This window comes from Xenopus laevis, chromosome 2L, assembly GCF_017654675.1.
Source record: "Xenopus laevis strain J_2021 chromosome 2L, Xenopus_laevis_v10.1, whole genome shotgun sequence".
NCBI lineage: Eukaryota > Metazoa > Chordata > Amphibia > Anura > Pipidae > Xenopus > Xenopus laevis.
Genome location: NC_054373.1, coordinates 163,033,875 through 163,050,610, shown reverse-complemented (window position 1 = coordinate 163,050,610; position 16,736 = coordinate 163,033,875). Strand labels below are relative to the sequence as shown.

The 16,736-nt window shown below is 39.0% G+C and overlaps 1 protein-coding gene across 4 annotated transcripts in view; it reads left to right on the top strand.

The window, feature by feature from the left end:
* Positions 1 to 16,736, top strand: part of b3glct.L (beta 3-glucosyltransferase L homeolog) — a 245,904-nt gene that overhangs the window by 77,931 nt on the left and 151,237 nt on the right. For all 4 annotated transcript variants that reach the window (XM_018244677.2, XM_041580780.1, XM_018244678.2 and 1 more), the window contains 1 exon segment: positions 3,797 to 3,906. In XM_018244677.2, coding sequence (XP_018100166.1) covers positions 3,797 to 3,906 — 110 coding nt within the window.

The window sequence follows — 16,736 nt, the reverse complement described above, 5'->3', positions numbered from 1 at the left end:
TACACTATTACCCTACCTCTAATAATGAGCTGCCCACATAGTAGGGCTCCTTCCAACAATTGTAGCATTGCAGGCACAATCCTTTCCTACCCACTCCATGTTCTGGCCCTACAAACAATAAAATAAGCATTTACGTGCACTTTATTTTCTTGCGAGTAAATGTTCAGGCATACAAGGAGTCTCTAATTTATCTGTGTATTCAATATGTTATTCATATGTTAAGGTCATAAATAGGTCTCAGGCTGTTCTACAGCGCTACTAACCCCTTAAGCTCTAACTTTTAGGTTTGTCTTCTACATGTGTAGAGAGTGCAGTGTGGTCTCTTTAGTAGGGAGATCATCTACCTGCCAAGCCCCTAGATCAGAGTTACCCAACCTTTTTTACCACATGCCACATTCAATTGTAAAAAGAGTTGGGGAGCAACACAAGCATGGAAGAAGCTCTTGGGGTACCAAATAAGGACTGTGATTATCGATTTGGTATCCCCCTATGTGGACAGGCAGCCTACAGGAGTCTCTGTTTGGTAGTACATCTGCTTGTATGCAACCAAAACCTGCATCCAAGCCCAGAATTCAAAAATAAGCACCTGCTTTGGAGCCACTGGTAGCAACTGCCAAGGGTTTGATGAACAACATGTTGCTTATAAGCCAATGGTTGGGGATCACTGCACTAGATCATTAACACCTTCCAAAAATTAAGAGGTAGGTCTGGGTTGCTGAGCACTGGAAGAACTTGAAGCGGTTGGGTCTGCAGCCATTCTACTCCATAGATTTGCCAAGATTAATGTTACGATTATCTGGAAAAATCAGTTTACACTTACTCAGGATTATCAAGCAATCCATTTTTATCATTGCTCATATACAGCTCAGATACAGAGTAAATTAGAGTGGAACAGTACCTGTCCTGTGATTCACCCTCATCCTTAAGCAATAACCTCAGCGGTCACTTCAATCAAACCCATTTATTGCAGTTAGCATTAATCTAGGAGCAAATCACATGCCCCAAGAGGAGAAGCTGATACTCCAATAACACTGTTAATGTTCACCATTAAAGCCTGAGATAAAGGAGTTTGGTCCCAGGGCTGCCAAAGTTCTGGGTATGTTACAGTAGAAATGGGAAGGCATTATTTTTATCTAGGCTACAAATGATTGTGTAGGGAGTTTGCGCATCCCTGAAGTTGGTTTTCCTGTGTTTGATGTCTGAAAAGGGTGCTTATGCAGTTTTATTAAGGGGCCACTATTTCATGTTTTATTTTTTCCCTTGTTTTGGTCTAATGGAAATAATATATGAGGTGAATGTTAATATTTATCTAAGATGCCATTGTCTCTCATGCTGCTTAAAGGGGAACTATTGCGAAAATAACATAGGCATCATCATACAATCAAAATCTGACACCCAACTCCTACACAAAGAGAAAATGAAGAGATACAGATGCTGATAGGAGGATAGTGAAGATCCACTTGATTATTTTAGAATAGGTATTAAATTTTAGAAAGTTTCTTAGTTCAGTAGGACAAAGCTTATATTCAATTTTAACTTTCACAATAGGATTTTGTTTCTCTATTACAGCTAGATCAACTGCAGCTCTTTTAGTTACTTCCTGGTCTAGCATGAAGCTCTGCCCCTTTTGCTTTCTGAGCTTTCCTTCTCTCTTTGATCTGTGACCTCCAAAGGTGCCTACTGGGTATGCTCATGGCCTCTGCTCCTATGGAAATCAATCAGGCATGTGCAGTAGGCACCTCTTTGAGGTCTTCATAGTCGAAGAGAGGAGTGTCCAGGAAGCAAAAGGGGAGGAGCTTCACACTAGACAAGGAAGTAACTAAAGAGCTGTAGGTGAACTGGCTGTAATAGAGAAACAAAATAAATCTAAATGCAGGATGCAAGGTATGTTGTAATCAGCTCAAATATGATGGGATTAATTCATGTCTGTAAGAGGCCTAAAAAATGTGGTCCAGCCCTGCCCTATGCAGACGCATCTGTGCTGATATCCTAGTCTATGGTACAAATGTTCTGCTGTAATTTGCATTTTTTCCCATTTATTATAAGCTTCTTTTTAAGTTTGAAAACTTGCATTAGAGAGCTATAGGTTTGCCTTACTGGACCCATACCTAAACCTCCTCAAACCTTATCTGCAACCCAATATCCACCACAAGACAAGGAAGTGACGACAATGTGGACATCCTGCCTACAACCCGACCTGTCTCCCAACATCCACCAGGAAACAAGGAAGTGATGACATCCTACTTTGCAACCCTTTTACTTCCAAGTTGAATTACTCAGTGGCCTGATTTTTAGATCTTAGCCTACAGGTTAAGAACCGCTGAGAAATAATAAAATGAAAGAGGCATTGTATTTAGAGAAGCAGCTAAGAATGCTCTGATGAACCAAACCTAGACCTGCAGATAATTCAATCCACAAACCATTTGATACGTATCTTTCCCTGCAAGACTCTGGCTGGTGCCCTACCTGCCTCATGACTTTTGCTCATATATCATTATAAAGAAAGAGAATTTTATCTGAGGTCTCTGGTTTCTCTCAAAGGGGTTGTTCACCTTGAAATTAAAGGGATCCTGTCATCGAAAAACATGTTTTTTTTCAAAACGCATCAGTTAATAGTGCTGCACTGAAATCCATTTCTCAAAAGAGCAAACAGATTTTTTTATATTCAATTTTGTAATCTGACATGGGGCTAGACATTTTGTCAATTTCCCAGCTGCCCCTGGTCATGTGACTTGTGCCTGCACTTTAGGAGAGAAATGCTTTCTGGCAGGCTGCTGTTTTTCCTTCTCAATGTAACTGAATGTGTCTCAGTGGGACATGGGTTTTTACTATTAAGTGTTGTTCTTAGATCTACCAGGCAGCTGTTATCTTGTGTTAGGGAGCTGCTATCTGGTTACCTTCCCATTGTTCTTTTGTTTGGCTGCTGGGGGGGTGGGAGGGAGGGGGATGACTTCACTCCAATTTGCAGTACAGCAGTAAAGAGTGATTGAAGTTTATCAGAGCACAAGTCACATGACTTGGGGCAGCTGGGAAATTGACAAAATGTCTAGCCCCATGTCAGATTTCAAAATTGAATATAAAATCTGTTTGCTCTTTTGAAAAATGGATTTCAGTGCAGAATTCTGCTGGAGCAGCACTATTAACTGATTCATTTTGAAAATTTTTTTTTTCCCATGACAGTATCCCTTTAACTTTTAGTATGCTGTAGAGCGCGATTTTCTGAGACAATTTGCAATTGGTTTTCATTTTTCATTATTTGTGGTTTTTGAGTTATTTAACTTTTTATTCAGCAGCTCTCCAATTTGCAATTTCAAGGTGCTAGGGTCCAAATTATCCTACCAACCATGCATTGACTTGAATAAAAGACTGGAATATGAATAGGAGAGGGGCTGAATAGAAAAATGAGTAGTTAAAAAGTAGCAATAACAACAGCTGTGTTCCCTTACAGAGGAGTTACTTTAGAAAAAGTTAGAAGAAGACAAATAATTCAAAAATTATAAAAAAGAAAAAATGAAGGCCAATTGAAAAGTTGCTTAGAAATGATCATTCTATAAGACCCCTTTAAATATTCAAGATGTTCTTGTTTTATTCTATTTTTTTCAGATTGCTTTGGCAATTCTTTTTCCTCTGCATTCATTTCTTACTGAAACCAATCTGTCCAGATTTATAATTAGGAGGAGATGGCTCAGATATAAACCTGGCCCTGCCAATCTGCATACCTAATTCTGCATGAACGTGCCTCATTTATATGTAAAGGTTTTGTCCTCGTTTGTAAATCTATATTTTGTACTTGCAGATGTGGGGGAGATTGTATTTGTGATCCAAAGTCAGAGCAATTCTTTCCACAAGAAAAGAGCAGAAGACTTGAAAGAGAACATTTTGAAGCAAGCGGCTGTAATTAGCAAGGTAAGTTGGAATATGCCAGAGCTGCAAGTCTTAAATACAAATGTATTCAAGCACAACTTTTGAACAATGATCTCCTCAAATACATTTTGCAAGTGAATATATTTAATAAAAATGAAATAATTTATCACTCAGATACCCAACCATATAACTTAATGCAACATTGTCTAGAATGTTTTTCTAAACACTTTTGCAATTGACTTTTATTATATATTTTGTTCAGACTTCTTTTGCACAACCATGTCCTCTGCTGTTCTCTCCAGGCAGGGGGCAGACTTGATGACAAAAGCTTAAACTGCTCCTACCGCCAAAAAATCGGATCGCCACCGGAAGTGTGGGCTAATAGAACCCACACTCCAGTATAGGGAAGCAATAGTTTTTTGTTTTGTTTTTTAAATTAAAACACAGGCTAATACATTAGATAGCTTTAAAGGGATCCTGTCATCGGAAAACATGTTTTTTTTTCAAAACGCATCAGTTGAAGCCTCTCCAATTCGCCTCAGAGGGGGAAAAATTCCATCCTGATTCCAAAATGGGACCAGTCCTTGGATCAACTTATACTATGAGCTATCTACCTTTTATTCCCTCACTTGCTAAAATGCCATCCAACCCCCTATTAAAGGGATACTGTCATGGAAAAACATTTTTTTTTCAAAATGAATCAGTTAATAGTGCTGCTCCTGCAGAATTCTGCACTGAAATCCATTTCTCAAAAGAGCAAACAGATTTTTTTAGATTCAATTTTGAAATCTGACATGGGGCTAGACATTTTGTCAATTTCCCAGCTGCCCCCAGTCATGTGACTTGTGCCTGCACTTTAGGAGAGAAATACTTTCCGGCAGGCTGCTGTTTTTCCTTTTCAATGTAACTGAATGTTGTGGGACATGGGTTTTTACTATTGAGTGTTGTTCTTAGATCTAGCAGGCAGCTGTTATCTTGTGTTAGGGAGCTGTTATCTGGTTACCTTCCCATTGTTCTTTTGTTTGGCTGTTGGGGGGAAAAAGGGAGGGGTGATATCACTCCAACTTGCAGTACAGCAGTAAAGAGTGATTGAAGTTTATCAGAGCACAAGTCACATGACTTGGGGCAGCTGGGAAATTGACAATATGTCTAGCCCCATGTCAGATTTCAAAATTGAATATAAAAAAATCTGTTTGCTCTTTTGAGAAATGGATTTCAGTGCAAAATTCTGCACTATTAACTGATTCGTTTTGGGGAAAAAAAATGTTTTCCCATGACAGTATCCCTTTAAGAAGGGGTTGGAAGTGAGGGAATAAAAGGTAGATAGCTCATAGTATAAATTGATCCAAGGACTGGTCCCATTTTGGAATCAGGAAGGAATTTTTCCCCCTCTGAGGCAAATTAGAGAGGCTTCAACTGCGGTTTTTGCCTTCCTCTGGATCAACTAGCAGTTAAACAGGTTAAAATAGAGTTAAAAGGTTGAATTTGATGGATGTGTGTCTTTTTTCAACCTAACTTACTATGTTACTACGTATGTTACCATGTTACTATGTTGCTCTCATTAGAACTAAGCCACCCACAAATGGAGGGAGCTCCTAGTGTGGGCAGCCATCTTTAGGAACAAGCATAATGAGCAAGTGTCCTTGGTTGCTTATTATTCGCCTTTGTGTAATGTAAGATTGGGGGGACACTTTCACCACTCCTGCTTCATCCATATGCGCATAATAACCAAGCTTGGACACTTATTATGGGAATATATGTCACCAACCATGGGAGCCAGATTTCATATCACTTGCTACTATTAATCCATAGTTTGGGAATAAGGAGCAGGAAGCTTCCCAGGAGCAATAACTGAGCAGAAAGGCGCTGGAAGATGCTTCTTTTATCAGTGTAATTTGTGTATATGTCCCCTTTAAAGCTGAGCTTGTGAAGCTTCATTCTTATTTTTCCCATTATAGATATTTGAACTCTAAAACAAGCTACTGCCCATAGCAAAAAGCCAATTAATCATTCCCTTCCAATATGTACAATTTATATTGTGATATATAATCGTACTAAATATATGATGGATTTCTAGAACTGCTTGTTAGAGAGATAATTCATGAATATATGAGGAACACACATCAACAATATTGTTTAAGTGCTCCTTGTACCACTAAATAGGGGAAGTGATTCCATAGGTCAGGTTCTGCCAACCTTTTTTACCCGTGAGCCACATTCAAATGTAAAAAGTGTTGGGGAGCAACACAAGCATGCAAAAAGTCACTTGGGATGACAAATAAGGGCTGTGATTGGCTATTTGGTAGCCCCTAAATGGACTGGCAGCCGACAGGAGGCTCTGTCTGGCAGTTCACCTGGTTATTATGCAACCAAAACTTGCCTCCAAGTCAGCAATTCCAAAATAAGCAACTGCTTTGAAGTCATTGAGAGCAACAGTCAAGGGGTTGGTGAGCAACATGTTGCCCACGAGCCACTGTTGGGGATCACTGCCATAGGCCCTTTAATGCCCAGCAATGGCCTTACACGCTAGGGAGCCACTAAGTAGCCTTTTACTGTTGCCTGCTCAGGTAGCTCAGATATCTTTATATGTATACACATAACTCATAATAATCAATATTGCCACTTCCCCCTCATGCCTCAATTAGTAATTGCCCAGATAACCCATTGTGCTGAAACTGCATTGCTCAATATCTCAAAAAGTTGCAGAAAGTTAAATATGGGCATTTTTCATTAATAACTTAAAGTTATCTTTATAGTATGTTATAGAATGGTCGATTCTAAGCAGCTTTTCGATTTTCCATCTTTAAAGTGGGGGTCACTGACCCCCATCTAAAAAACAAATTGCTACAAATGGATTGTTATTGCTACTTTTTATTACTCCTCTTTCTATTCAGGCCTTTCCTAAACTTGTGCTGCTTCATCACATACTCTAGCTAAAACACTTAGATGTGTTCACTGTTATTTCTCCATTTGGTTGAGTATTTTCTAGGCTAGTGCTATTCATTATATTTTCTCCACCAGTAAAGAAAATATGGTCCTATAGTTTTATACAGCCAGGACCTTCGAGATTTTGGCACTTACATTTTCCTCAAGTAAATGCAGGGTTAGACTTGGCTGGCGGGACACCAGGAAAAAATCTGGTGGGCCCCAGCCCTTGTGGGCCCCACTCACCCCGACCCAATCCCCACCTGCCTTCTTCCTCCGATTGAGGCAAAAATAAATTAAAGGGAGGGGGCTGTTGGCTGATGAGTGGGCAGGTGCCTTGGGACCCCAGAGGGGGTGCGGGGGCCCCTGGAGTAGGAACCTCAGTGGGTCTCGCACATGCCAATCTGACCCTGAGTAATTATCAGTGTGATTGTGTATGATTATACTTAGAGATTATTTCTTTTGTTATGTAATTTATATAATCCTTTTTGACCGCTAGGGGTCCTGCAAGGACAAGCCATGCACTGTGGGCCTGATACACAGTACAGCTCCAAAGCAATGTAATTCTACAGAAGGTCACATAGCAAATGATGCTATTTAACAATCACTGAATAATTGAAATGTGTCTTAATAATCATAAAAACTGATGGGAAATGCAGATGCTGACAGCGTCAGGCAGGGATCCCTCCGGAGCAACTGAAATCACCGACATACGCTGCAGCATAATCAAATATTTTTTTTTACAATGTGCTGGGCCTGGCTCTGTTTCTTTTGTGTCTTTATAATTAAGTATTGTGCAATTTGTGTTAATTGTAATAACACAGAAAAAAAAATATTTGATGTATTTTTATTCTTAACAGATATTTTTTAACAGATATACCCAGTTATTAGTTGCATAAAGGAATATGTTTTATTCTACCCTGTGCCATTCATAGTATTTTAGCTCTTAGTAGACAGGGTCAGAACTCCTCATTTAAATCGCTTATTGTTGCTTTAAAGCATTAGAAGACCAGAAGAGGGAATACTGTAATCACATATTTATTTTCGTTTCATCCCCACTTTGCATATAAAATCAAATCATCATGCTGCTGTATCGTGATATAGACAAGCAGAGGGGCAGGTGTATATAAATAAACTTCACCTCAACATTAAGGGAAAACTATACCCCCAAAATGAATGCATAAGCAACAGGTAGTTTATATCAAATGAAGTGGCATATTAAAGAATCTTACGAAACTGGTATATATATTTAAGTAAATATTGTCCTTTTACATCTCTTGTCTTGAGCCACCATTAGATCACCTGGCCAGAAATACTACAACTCTAACTGTAACAGGAAGAAGTGTGGAAGCAAAAGACAGAACTCTGTCTATTAATTGGCTCATGTGACCTAACATGTATGGTTTGTTTGGTGTTTGTGTGCATTGTGAATCGTAGGAACCCAGGGGGCAGCCCTTATTTTTTAAAATGGCAATTTTCTATTTAAGATTATCCAATGCCACATACTACTTAAAAAGTATATTTTTATGAAAATGGTTTATATGAAGCAGGGTTTTACATATGAGCTGTTTTATGCAATATCTTTTATATAGACCTACATTGTTCTCGGGTATAGTATACCTTTAATAACAAATACGGTAGAACCCTGACTAAACATTTCCAGGGGACAATGACAAAACAGCGTAAATTCCGGGAAAGTTTAAAATCTTGGGGGGGGGGGGTGAAAGATACCACTTGATTGTATGGGACAGTGAATAAAAGGAGTCAATTCAAGGAAATCGTTAAATCCGGGTCCTTAAATTTGAGGTTCTACTGTATTCCACAAATTAACATGGATTATTATTATTTATGGCATACCTAACAGTATATGGACGACCTTGCCGCCACCAGTATTAGAAGAAAGACACCCCTGTCCTCCTTTAAGTTCTTGAAAAACATTTTGAAACCTTATACAGTACTGGTAAAGGATCCATTATCTGGAAACATGTTATTTAGATAGCTTAAAATTACAGAAATGTTGACTCCATTTTAATCAAAGTTTTTTCTCTGTAATAATAAAACAGTACCTTGTACTTAGGGTTACCATCTTTAACTTTGCTCAACTCCGGCAGTTTGTGGGGTGGGTGATGTCAGGGGCGGAACTGATGATTTCATTAACTTCAATGTCCTGTCTGGATTTCCTAATTTGGAAATCCGGACAGGCCGTTTTCATCCGGACCGATCTTTCAAAGACTGGACAGGTGGCAACCCTACTTGTACTTGAGCCAAACTAAGATATAATTAATCCTTATTGGAGGCAAACCAATCCTATTGGGTTTATTTAACGTTTACATGATTTTTTATTCCACTTAAGATATGAAGATCCAAATTATGGAAAGATCCCTTATCCGAAAACCCCCAAGTCACAAGCATTCTGGATAATAGGTTCCATCCCTGCATATCTATAAACATAGTCCTGTGGAACCATAAAACTGTATTTGGATGACATGAACAGCAGGTGGTAGTGTTGGTTCAAATTCATATTAGCAGTGTAAAAAAAAAAAAGTACAGGTTTGGGATCCTCTGTCAGGAAACCCATTATCCAGAAACATCAGAAATACGGAAAGGCCGTTTGTCCCATATTATCCAAATATTCAAAATTTTTAAAAATTATTACCTTTTTCTCTGTAATAAAAAAAAACCATGTGGTTAATCCAAACTAAAATGTAATTATTCCTTATTGAAGGCAAAACAATCCTGCTGGGTTTAATCCGTGTTCAAATCTTATTTTAGTAGACTTAGAGTACTGCGTGGGTCCATTTTTTGGACCCGTACCCGCAATCAGCAATCCGCAATCCGCAACCCGCATTCTTACCTGCTTGGACCCGCTACCTGATGCGACCCGCAAGTACCTTATCCGCAACCTGGACCCGCTGACCATCAAGAATCAGGAAATGCTGTCACTGTAAACCGGAAGTGACATCATCGGAAATAAGCGTGATCACGAAGATCCAAGATATGAAGATCCAAATTACAAAAAATTATCTGGAAAACCCCAGGTCCTGAGTATTCTGGATAAAAGGTCCCATATCTGTACTAATATTTTGAAAACAAGAAATATGTAAATAATATAAGTACTTAAAGGGCAGCTTTTGGTTTATATTCCCTTTCAGGCACTATTGTCATTAAGTAAACTGTAGTGCTGAAACCTGTAATGGGCTAAATACTATTTTTTACATCCAACTTGCAACTGGACATGTGTAAAGATTAATTAAATATTGATGGACATAAAGGTTTACAGTAAAACAGCAATAAAACTTCTGTTCAATAGCTGTAGTTATAAAGAATATTATAAGGTTAATGTAACCAAGTGATTACTAGACACAGGCAAATTTCTACTCCTAGTGCCCACCATGCTGCTGCTCTGGCATCTGATACCCATGTCTGATAAATGCCTCAAATGTTTTTTTTTGCCCACTCACACAGGTTAATTGAGAGTGACCAATTTTTTTAATGACAGATATCCGTTTTACTAAACCTTCTGCATATGCTGCATGGCACCCACCCTGCTAGAAATTGTCTGTAAAAAAAAAATCTAATTTTTACAGAGCAGAGTTCACCGTAATTTTTTCGTTCATACTTTTTTTTTCATATTTGGTAATAAATCTCATGACAGTCGTTTTAGAGTTTGTGAGTTTAGTCGTGGTTTCTAAAAACACTAAAATCCGACCTTTGATAAATAGGACCCCACGTAGGGTTGCCACCTGCCCGGTTCCAAACTTCCTGCCTGGTTTTCCAAATTAGGAAAACTGGGCAGGATTCCCCATGATTGACACGGTGTTAGGCCGATCGCGTCATAGTCCCGCACCCCCAGCATCATGGGCTGCTCCCACCACATTACGGCCCTGCCCCCTGCCTGGTCTCCACCAGGTGATAAAATGACAACCCTACCCCCTTGTGATGCCTTTTGAAGTACGAACAATTGTCAGGTGATTTTTATTGATGTCTATGGGGAGATGATTGGAGGTTTTCCTGTTTCCTGGCTTCTAATAAAGCATGACAATATCCACAATCTGCCATTTTTTGCACTTGGCCCACAGCTCATGGCATTATAGAATTAGCTCCAGGCCTTCTGGAATGCAGAGACCTGTAGGCTTCTGTTTGAACCTAGTGCAGCCTTGGTTAGGCCAGGCTTGATTCAAAAGGGGCGGGCAGGGGGAGGCATGTATGCATTCCCCCTTCTGCCCCCTACCAGCCCCTTACGTGGACCTCTTTTGCACTCACCCGTTAGGGGGAGGACTCAGGTGTAGTCAGCAGTGGGACCATGTTCTTACTCATGCGCCCCCCCGGGCATGAAAATGAACCCTGATATGTATGTTGCACCACTTTAGGAAATGAAGGGCTCTGTCTCCTTTTTAAAAGGGTTCACCTTTAAGTTAATTTTTTGTATTTTACAGAATGGCCAATTCTATGCAACTTTTCAATATTCATCATTATTTATTTTTTATAGTTTCTAAGTCTTACTCTTTCCAGGATTCAAAAAGGATCATTGACCCCATCTAAAAAAACAAATGTTCTGTAAGGCTACACATTTATTGTTATTGCTACTATTTATCAAAGGTCGAATTTAAGAGCTTTGTGAGCTTTTTTTTATACCTTGAATGAACTTACAACTTGAATGGTTTCTGAATTAAGAAAAAACTCGAATGGAAAACACTCAAATCAGTGAATTTAGGGTTAACCACCCGAAGAATCAACTTGATCGAGTTTTTGGAGGAAAAAACTCGAATTGATAAAGCTTTCGAGTGAAACCCACCGGAAAAAACTGGAACATCATGAAGGCTATTAACTTCTTCAAATGGTTCAAGGGACCTCTGCCATTGACTTCTACATGACCTCGACAGGTTTTAGATTTTGTATTTTCGAGTTTGAGCTATTTCCAGCTTCGGATTTCTTAAACTTTACAGTATGTATTGAGGCATGTGCTCCATGCAGTGCACTAGTACGGAGCCCCTTTTGCTAAATACATTACACTAGCCCAAATGCACATTTTTTTTAAAAAAAAAAAATATGTGTAGGATTATGTATAGTTCATCATTTTCTATCTATGGATTACAGGCACGGGACACATAAACAACCTGATAGAATGCATTTTATCTTTTTTATACTTTAATACCATTTGGGTTAAACCTCCACAGCAGCAGCAGCAACCCTGTTACAGGGATAAGATGACATGCAATCATTTTCCCATATTAGTTGTGTAGCAACGAGAAAATAAAGAATTTCACGCAAAATGTGTTAGAGTCTCCGAAATGTCAGTATGACCTTTTCTCACAGTATAAAGCAACAAAAGAGGTAAAAGAGACAAGTAATTAGCCAACGATCCCACTGAGGACATTAAATCATTAAACTCTCTTCTCTAATGGGCGCACTTATGTGTAAATAAGCTCACTTATCAAGAACACCTTTATATACTGGATGCCACTCTCACGGACCTCCAGTCATTGGGAAAGGCTCAGTAATTACTTTGTATCGTGTATATACGGTAACATAACTGTGTCCCACTAATGAAAGTAAAAATTTGGGAAATGCTGAAAAGTAATGGTCAGCCAAAACCCCAAGAGTCATTGCCATTAATTGCCTTTATGTCTATAGGTAACACAGCATATTTACAAGCTTTCTTATTGCAGTTTTCTTTATAAATATACGTAATGGGCAGTGCTAATTGCTGCCTATTCTAGTGTTGCTGACAGAGTACAGTTTTATTGCAAAGTAAATAAATATAGATCCTGTGGAACAGTTATTGCATTGGGAACAGTTATTGCATCGCTCAATTATATACTTGTCGCCGCACTGTGGTGGTGACCAGATGGGGCTGTGGCTGACGCAATTGCAACCAATGCTTCAAAATGAACGTAATTCATTGTTGGAACGTTAGATTCAGGCTGGTGGGGAACACCGATATTCTGAAAGAGTGGGGATCCCTAGAAAAGAGATTAATGGCAGTAATAAAAGATCAATATGTTATTGAGATAAACAGTGAGTAGGCTGGAAACTAGGGATGCATCGAATCCGCTATTTTAGGATTTGGCTGAATCCCAAATCCTTTGTAAAAGATTCTGCCAAATACCGATCTGAATCGGAACCCTAATTTGCATATTTAAATTGGGAAACAAAAGTCGTGTGATTTTTTGGAGTCAGATTCGGCTGGGCACTTGGATTTGGCCGAGGAATCCCGAACCTAATCCTGGATTTCGTGCATCCCTACTTGAAAGCAGCCACTAAATTGTCCCGTTCTCTCCATTTATCGACTTCGGTGCTATTGTCTGTAGGGTGAATATGCAAAAGGGTGAATTCCCCATAAAAAAGAGCCGCTGATCAGACTGTGAGGCATTATCCATTTGAAATTAATTGCACACAAATACACACACAGTATAGTTGCACTCAGCCATACACTGTGACTCTAACTGTGCTCACACATAGCCAATGTAATTGTGCATGGATACATTTAGAATAAAATACACAAAGGGTCATAAACAGCCCAATTGCTTAGGTACTCTGCTCTCGGCACTGCACAGTTCTTTCGTTCTTCAAGGTGTTGCCCCGTAGCAATTCTAGGAGCGCATATTCACAGTCCAGAGATCTGAAATAAAGTTCTGTACTGCACATGTGATCTCCCAATCCTGATGGGGGGACCCCTGGTTGATGATGTTGGCTCAGTGTTATGGTGCATTTTTAAAGAAGAGCAGCGCCAGTCCAGGGTAGCAGGTAAGCAGATAGAAACTAGGTGCCATATTAGATTTTCATCCCCTTTAACCGCTTAATACTGTTATTAGATTTGTGCAGTTTTATTCACTTTTTGTGGTCAAATGACCACAGATCTGGTCATTCCATATCTAGATTTTGCTGTGTAAGGCACTCCTAGTAGTGCTCTAGTTCAGGGCTGTCCAACCCCCCCTTCTTTGGCCCCCCAGATGCTGTGTCTGTTTACCATATGTAAACTTTAAAAGGTATCACTGTAGAGATAAACTGCACCCTGCATTGTTTAAACCTCAAATTCAGACTCTAATCCCCTATATCACACCTGTGATCCCCCTGTATTGTTCACACTTGTGACACCTCTATTGTTTATATCCTAAAGGCCTGTACTGTTCACACCAGTTTTTGGCTGATGCTGGCACAGGTACAGATTGGGGGCAATAAAAGGGATTGGCTGCTGCTGGCTCAGGTACATGGGGCAATATGGTGGCTGCTGACACAGATGTTTGTGGGCAATATGATGGATTTTTGGCTACTGCTGGAACAGATGCAAATTGGGGCAATATGATGGATTCTTTTGGTTGCCGCTGGCATAGGTACAGATTGGGGGTAAAAATATGATGGATGTTTGGTTTATGCTGGCACAGGTACAGATTGGGGCCTGGGGGCAATCTGAGGGATTGACTGCCATTGGTATAGGTACAAATGGAGGCAATATGATAGGTGCTGGCACAAGTACAGGGGACTATATGACTGGTAAGGTAGGAAATGGTAATGCAGGACTGGGTGGGGGGCACTGATTGAAGCCTTGGCCTAGGGTGCAAAAATACCTTGGCCCGGCCCTGCCTCCATGTGCGTGCCATTCTCTGCTTGCCCTACACTCCCTGTGGGATGTAAGCCTGTCAGGGGTTTGTTAGCATTTGGAAATTGTTGTTAAGGGCCCCTAAGGTGTTTAATCATGTGTTGGGGGTTGCCGTATTATCCACAGGGGAGGATGAGGCATATGGATTTAAGGGTATGTTTTTAACATGACTTCAATTTTTCACATATAAGTGATGAGGGATTTCCCTGCAGTGAGCAACAGCCATTTGGTTTTTTGGTGTGCTACCACCGTTAATGTGGATACGATCTTAAAAGTTCTTGTGGTAATATGGGTGTTGTTCACAGTGGGTGTGGTTTAAAAGGGTGAGTGACCAACACTGACTTCCATTATCGGCCCTCCTCCACATAGGCCAGTACAATTTTGGCCCTCGGTACCACAGAACTTGGACAGCACTGATCTATAGGAAACTTTTAATGTACATTCAGATTTTAAAAAGTAGTTTTTTGTGTTAGTATCACTTTAATGCCATTATTATTATTAGCATTCTACAGTAACTGGGTGTATACACTAAACATACATGCAAACTTTCAAAAACCACCAAAACAAGAGGTAAAGAGGCCATAAACAAGTACGAGTACAATATGTATTGGAAATAATAACATGTCCTATAGCATCAGTTTCTATGACATGCAAACATAATTTTTTGTTTGATAATTTGCCGCAACCTCTAAGTTTAGCTTCTTAACAGCTGTTCACTGAGCATGTGCAGTCTCCGACTGATGAAGTAATTTCACTTTATAAAATACAGCATTTATACCCATATTTGGTTAAGGGTTTCGTTTTCCTTAAAATAAACCCAATAGAATAGTTTTGCCACCAATGTGGCTTAGTTAGCATCAAGTACAAGCTACTGTTTTATTATTACAGAAAAAAAGGAAATCATTTTCAAACAATTAGAATTATTTGCTTTGATAGTAAGGTCTCATAAGCCCTCTGAATATAGGGTTTCCCGATAAGAGATCCCCATACTGATATGCATATGACTAGCTTTACCAATGTTTCCTGAGAAGCAGTTGGTTACAAACCATGACAAAGATGGTGCCCCTGTAATTAAATGATTTATGTATTATTTCTCAATACTGTAAGTTGTTTTCAGCATTTTATGAGTCATAATAATACTTTATTTGTCCTTAGAATTCCTCCCTTGCCTTATGTAAGTAAATTAATATTTCTGTTTTCTGACCTTGGCCTTTGCTGTGACGTGTTAAATGGATTGTTTCTGACTTTAGGTGGGGCAACGTCAGCAAGGCAAATGTAAAGTGCTTTTATAATAGAGCAAAGTATGGCATTAAATATGTGGCATTTTGTAATGCAGCAAAATATACTTTATATTGCTGTGTAAGTATAAAGAGGATTTTGGCAGTGTATTTGTGGCTGTGCCCTGGAATAAACACACACAATTTATATTGGAAAATATATAAAAGAATAAAAATTAGCTTTTCGTCAGTCGGCTGCCAGTAAAATAATGAAAAGAAATATGCGATTGGGTGCTGTGGGATACTGCACCAAGGCAGCTTTAACGGGATTGGTCACCTTTAAATTAACTTTTAGTATAATGTAGAGAGTGATATTCTGAGAAGAATTGCAATTGGTTTTCATTTTTTATTAATTATAGTTTTTTTAGTTATTTGAGTTATTTATTCAGTAGCTTTCTAATTTCAACAATCTAGTTGCTAGGGCCCATGCATTGATTTGACTAAGAGGCTGGAATAGGAGAGGTCTGACTAGTAAGAAATGTAATAAAAAGTAGCAATAACAATACATTTGTAGCCTTACCGAGCATTTGTTTTTAGATGGGGTCAGTGACCCCCCATTTGAAAGCTAGAAAGAGTCAGAAGAAGAATTCAAAAACTGTAAAAAATAAATAAATAACGAAAACCAATCAAAAAGTTGTTTAGAATTGGCCATTCTATTTACATACTAAAAGTTAACTTAATGGTGAACCATCCCTTTAATAAAAGAGCCTCAGCATTGCATGGCAGGAATCCCATCGGCTGAGCAACGGGCTGACCATAAAACAATATGAACTTGTCATGTAGGGAGTAATTGGAATTATTGGTGTAACGGCAAATTTATTATATTTGGCCACAAAATATAAATTTTAAATACTGTACTCTTGTTCCTTATTTAAGGCAGTCCTTCATTAGACTTTAGACGTGGAGGCTTATTTACTAATTCTTGAAATTGAGAAAAAAACAACAAGTGCGCCAAAAAACTTGACTTGAATGAACTAGGGATTCAGTCGAATCCCCAAGTCTTTCATAAAAGTTTCAGCTGAATACTGAACCGAATCCTGAAAATTTAAAAAGAAATCCTAAATTTTTAC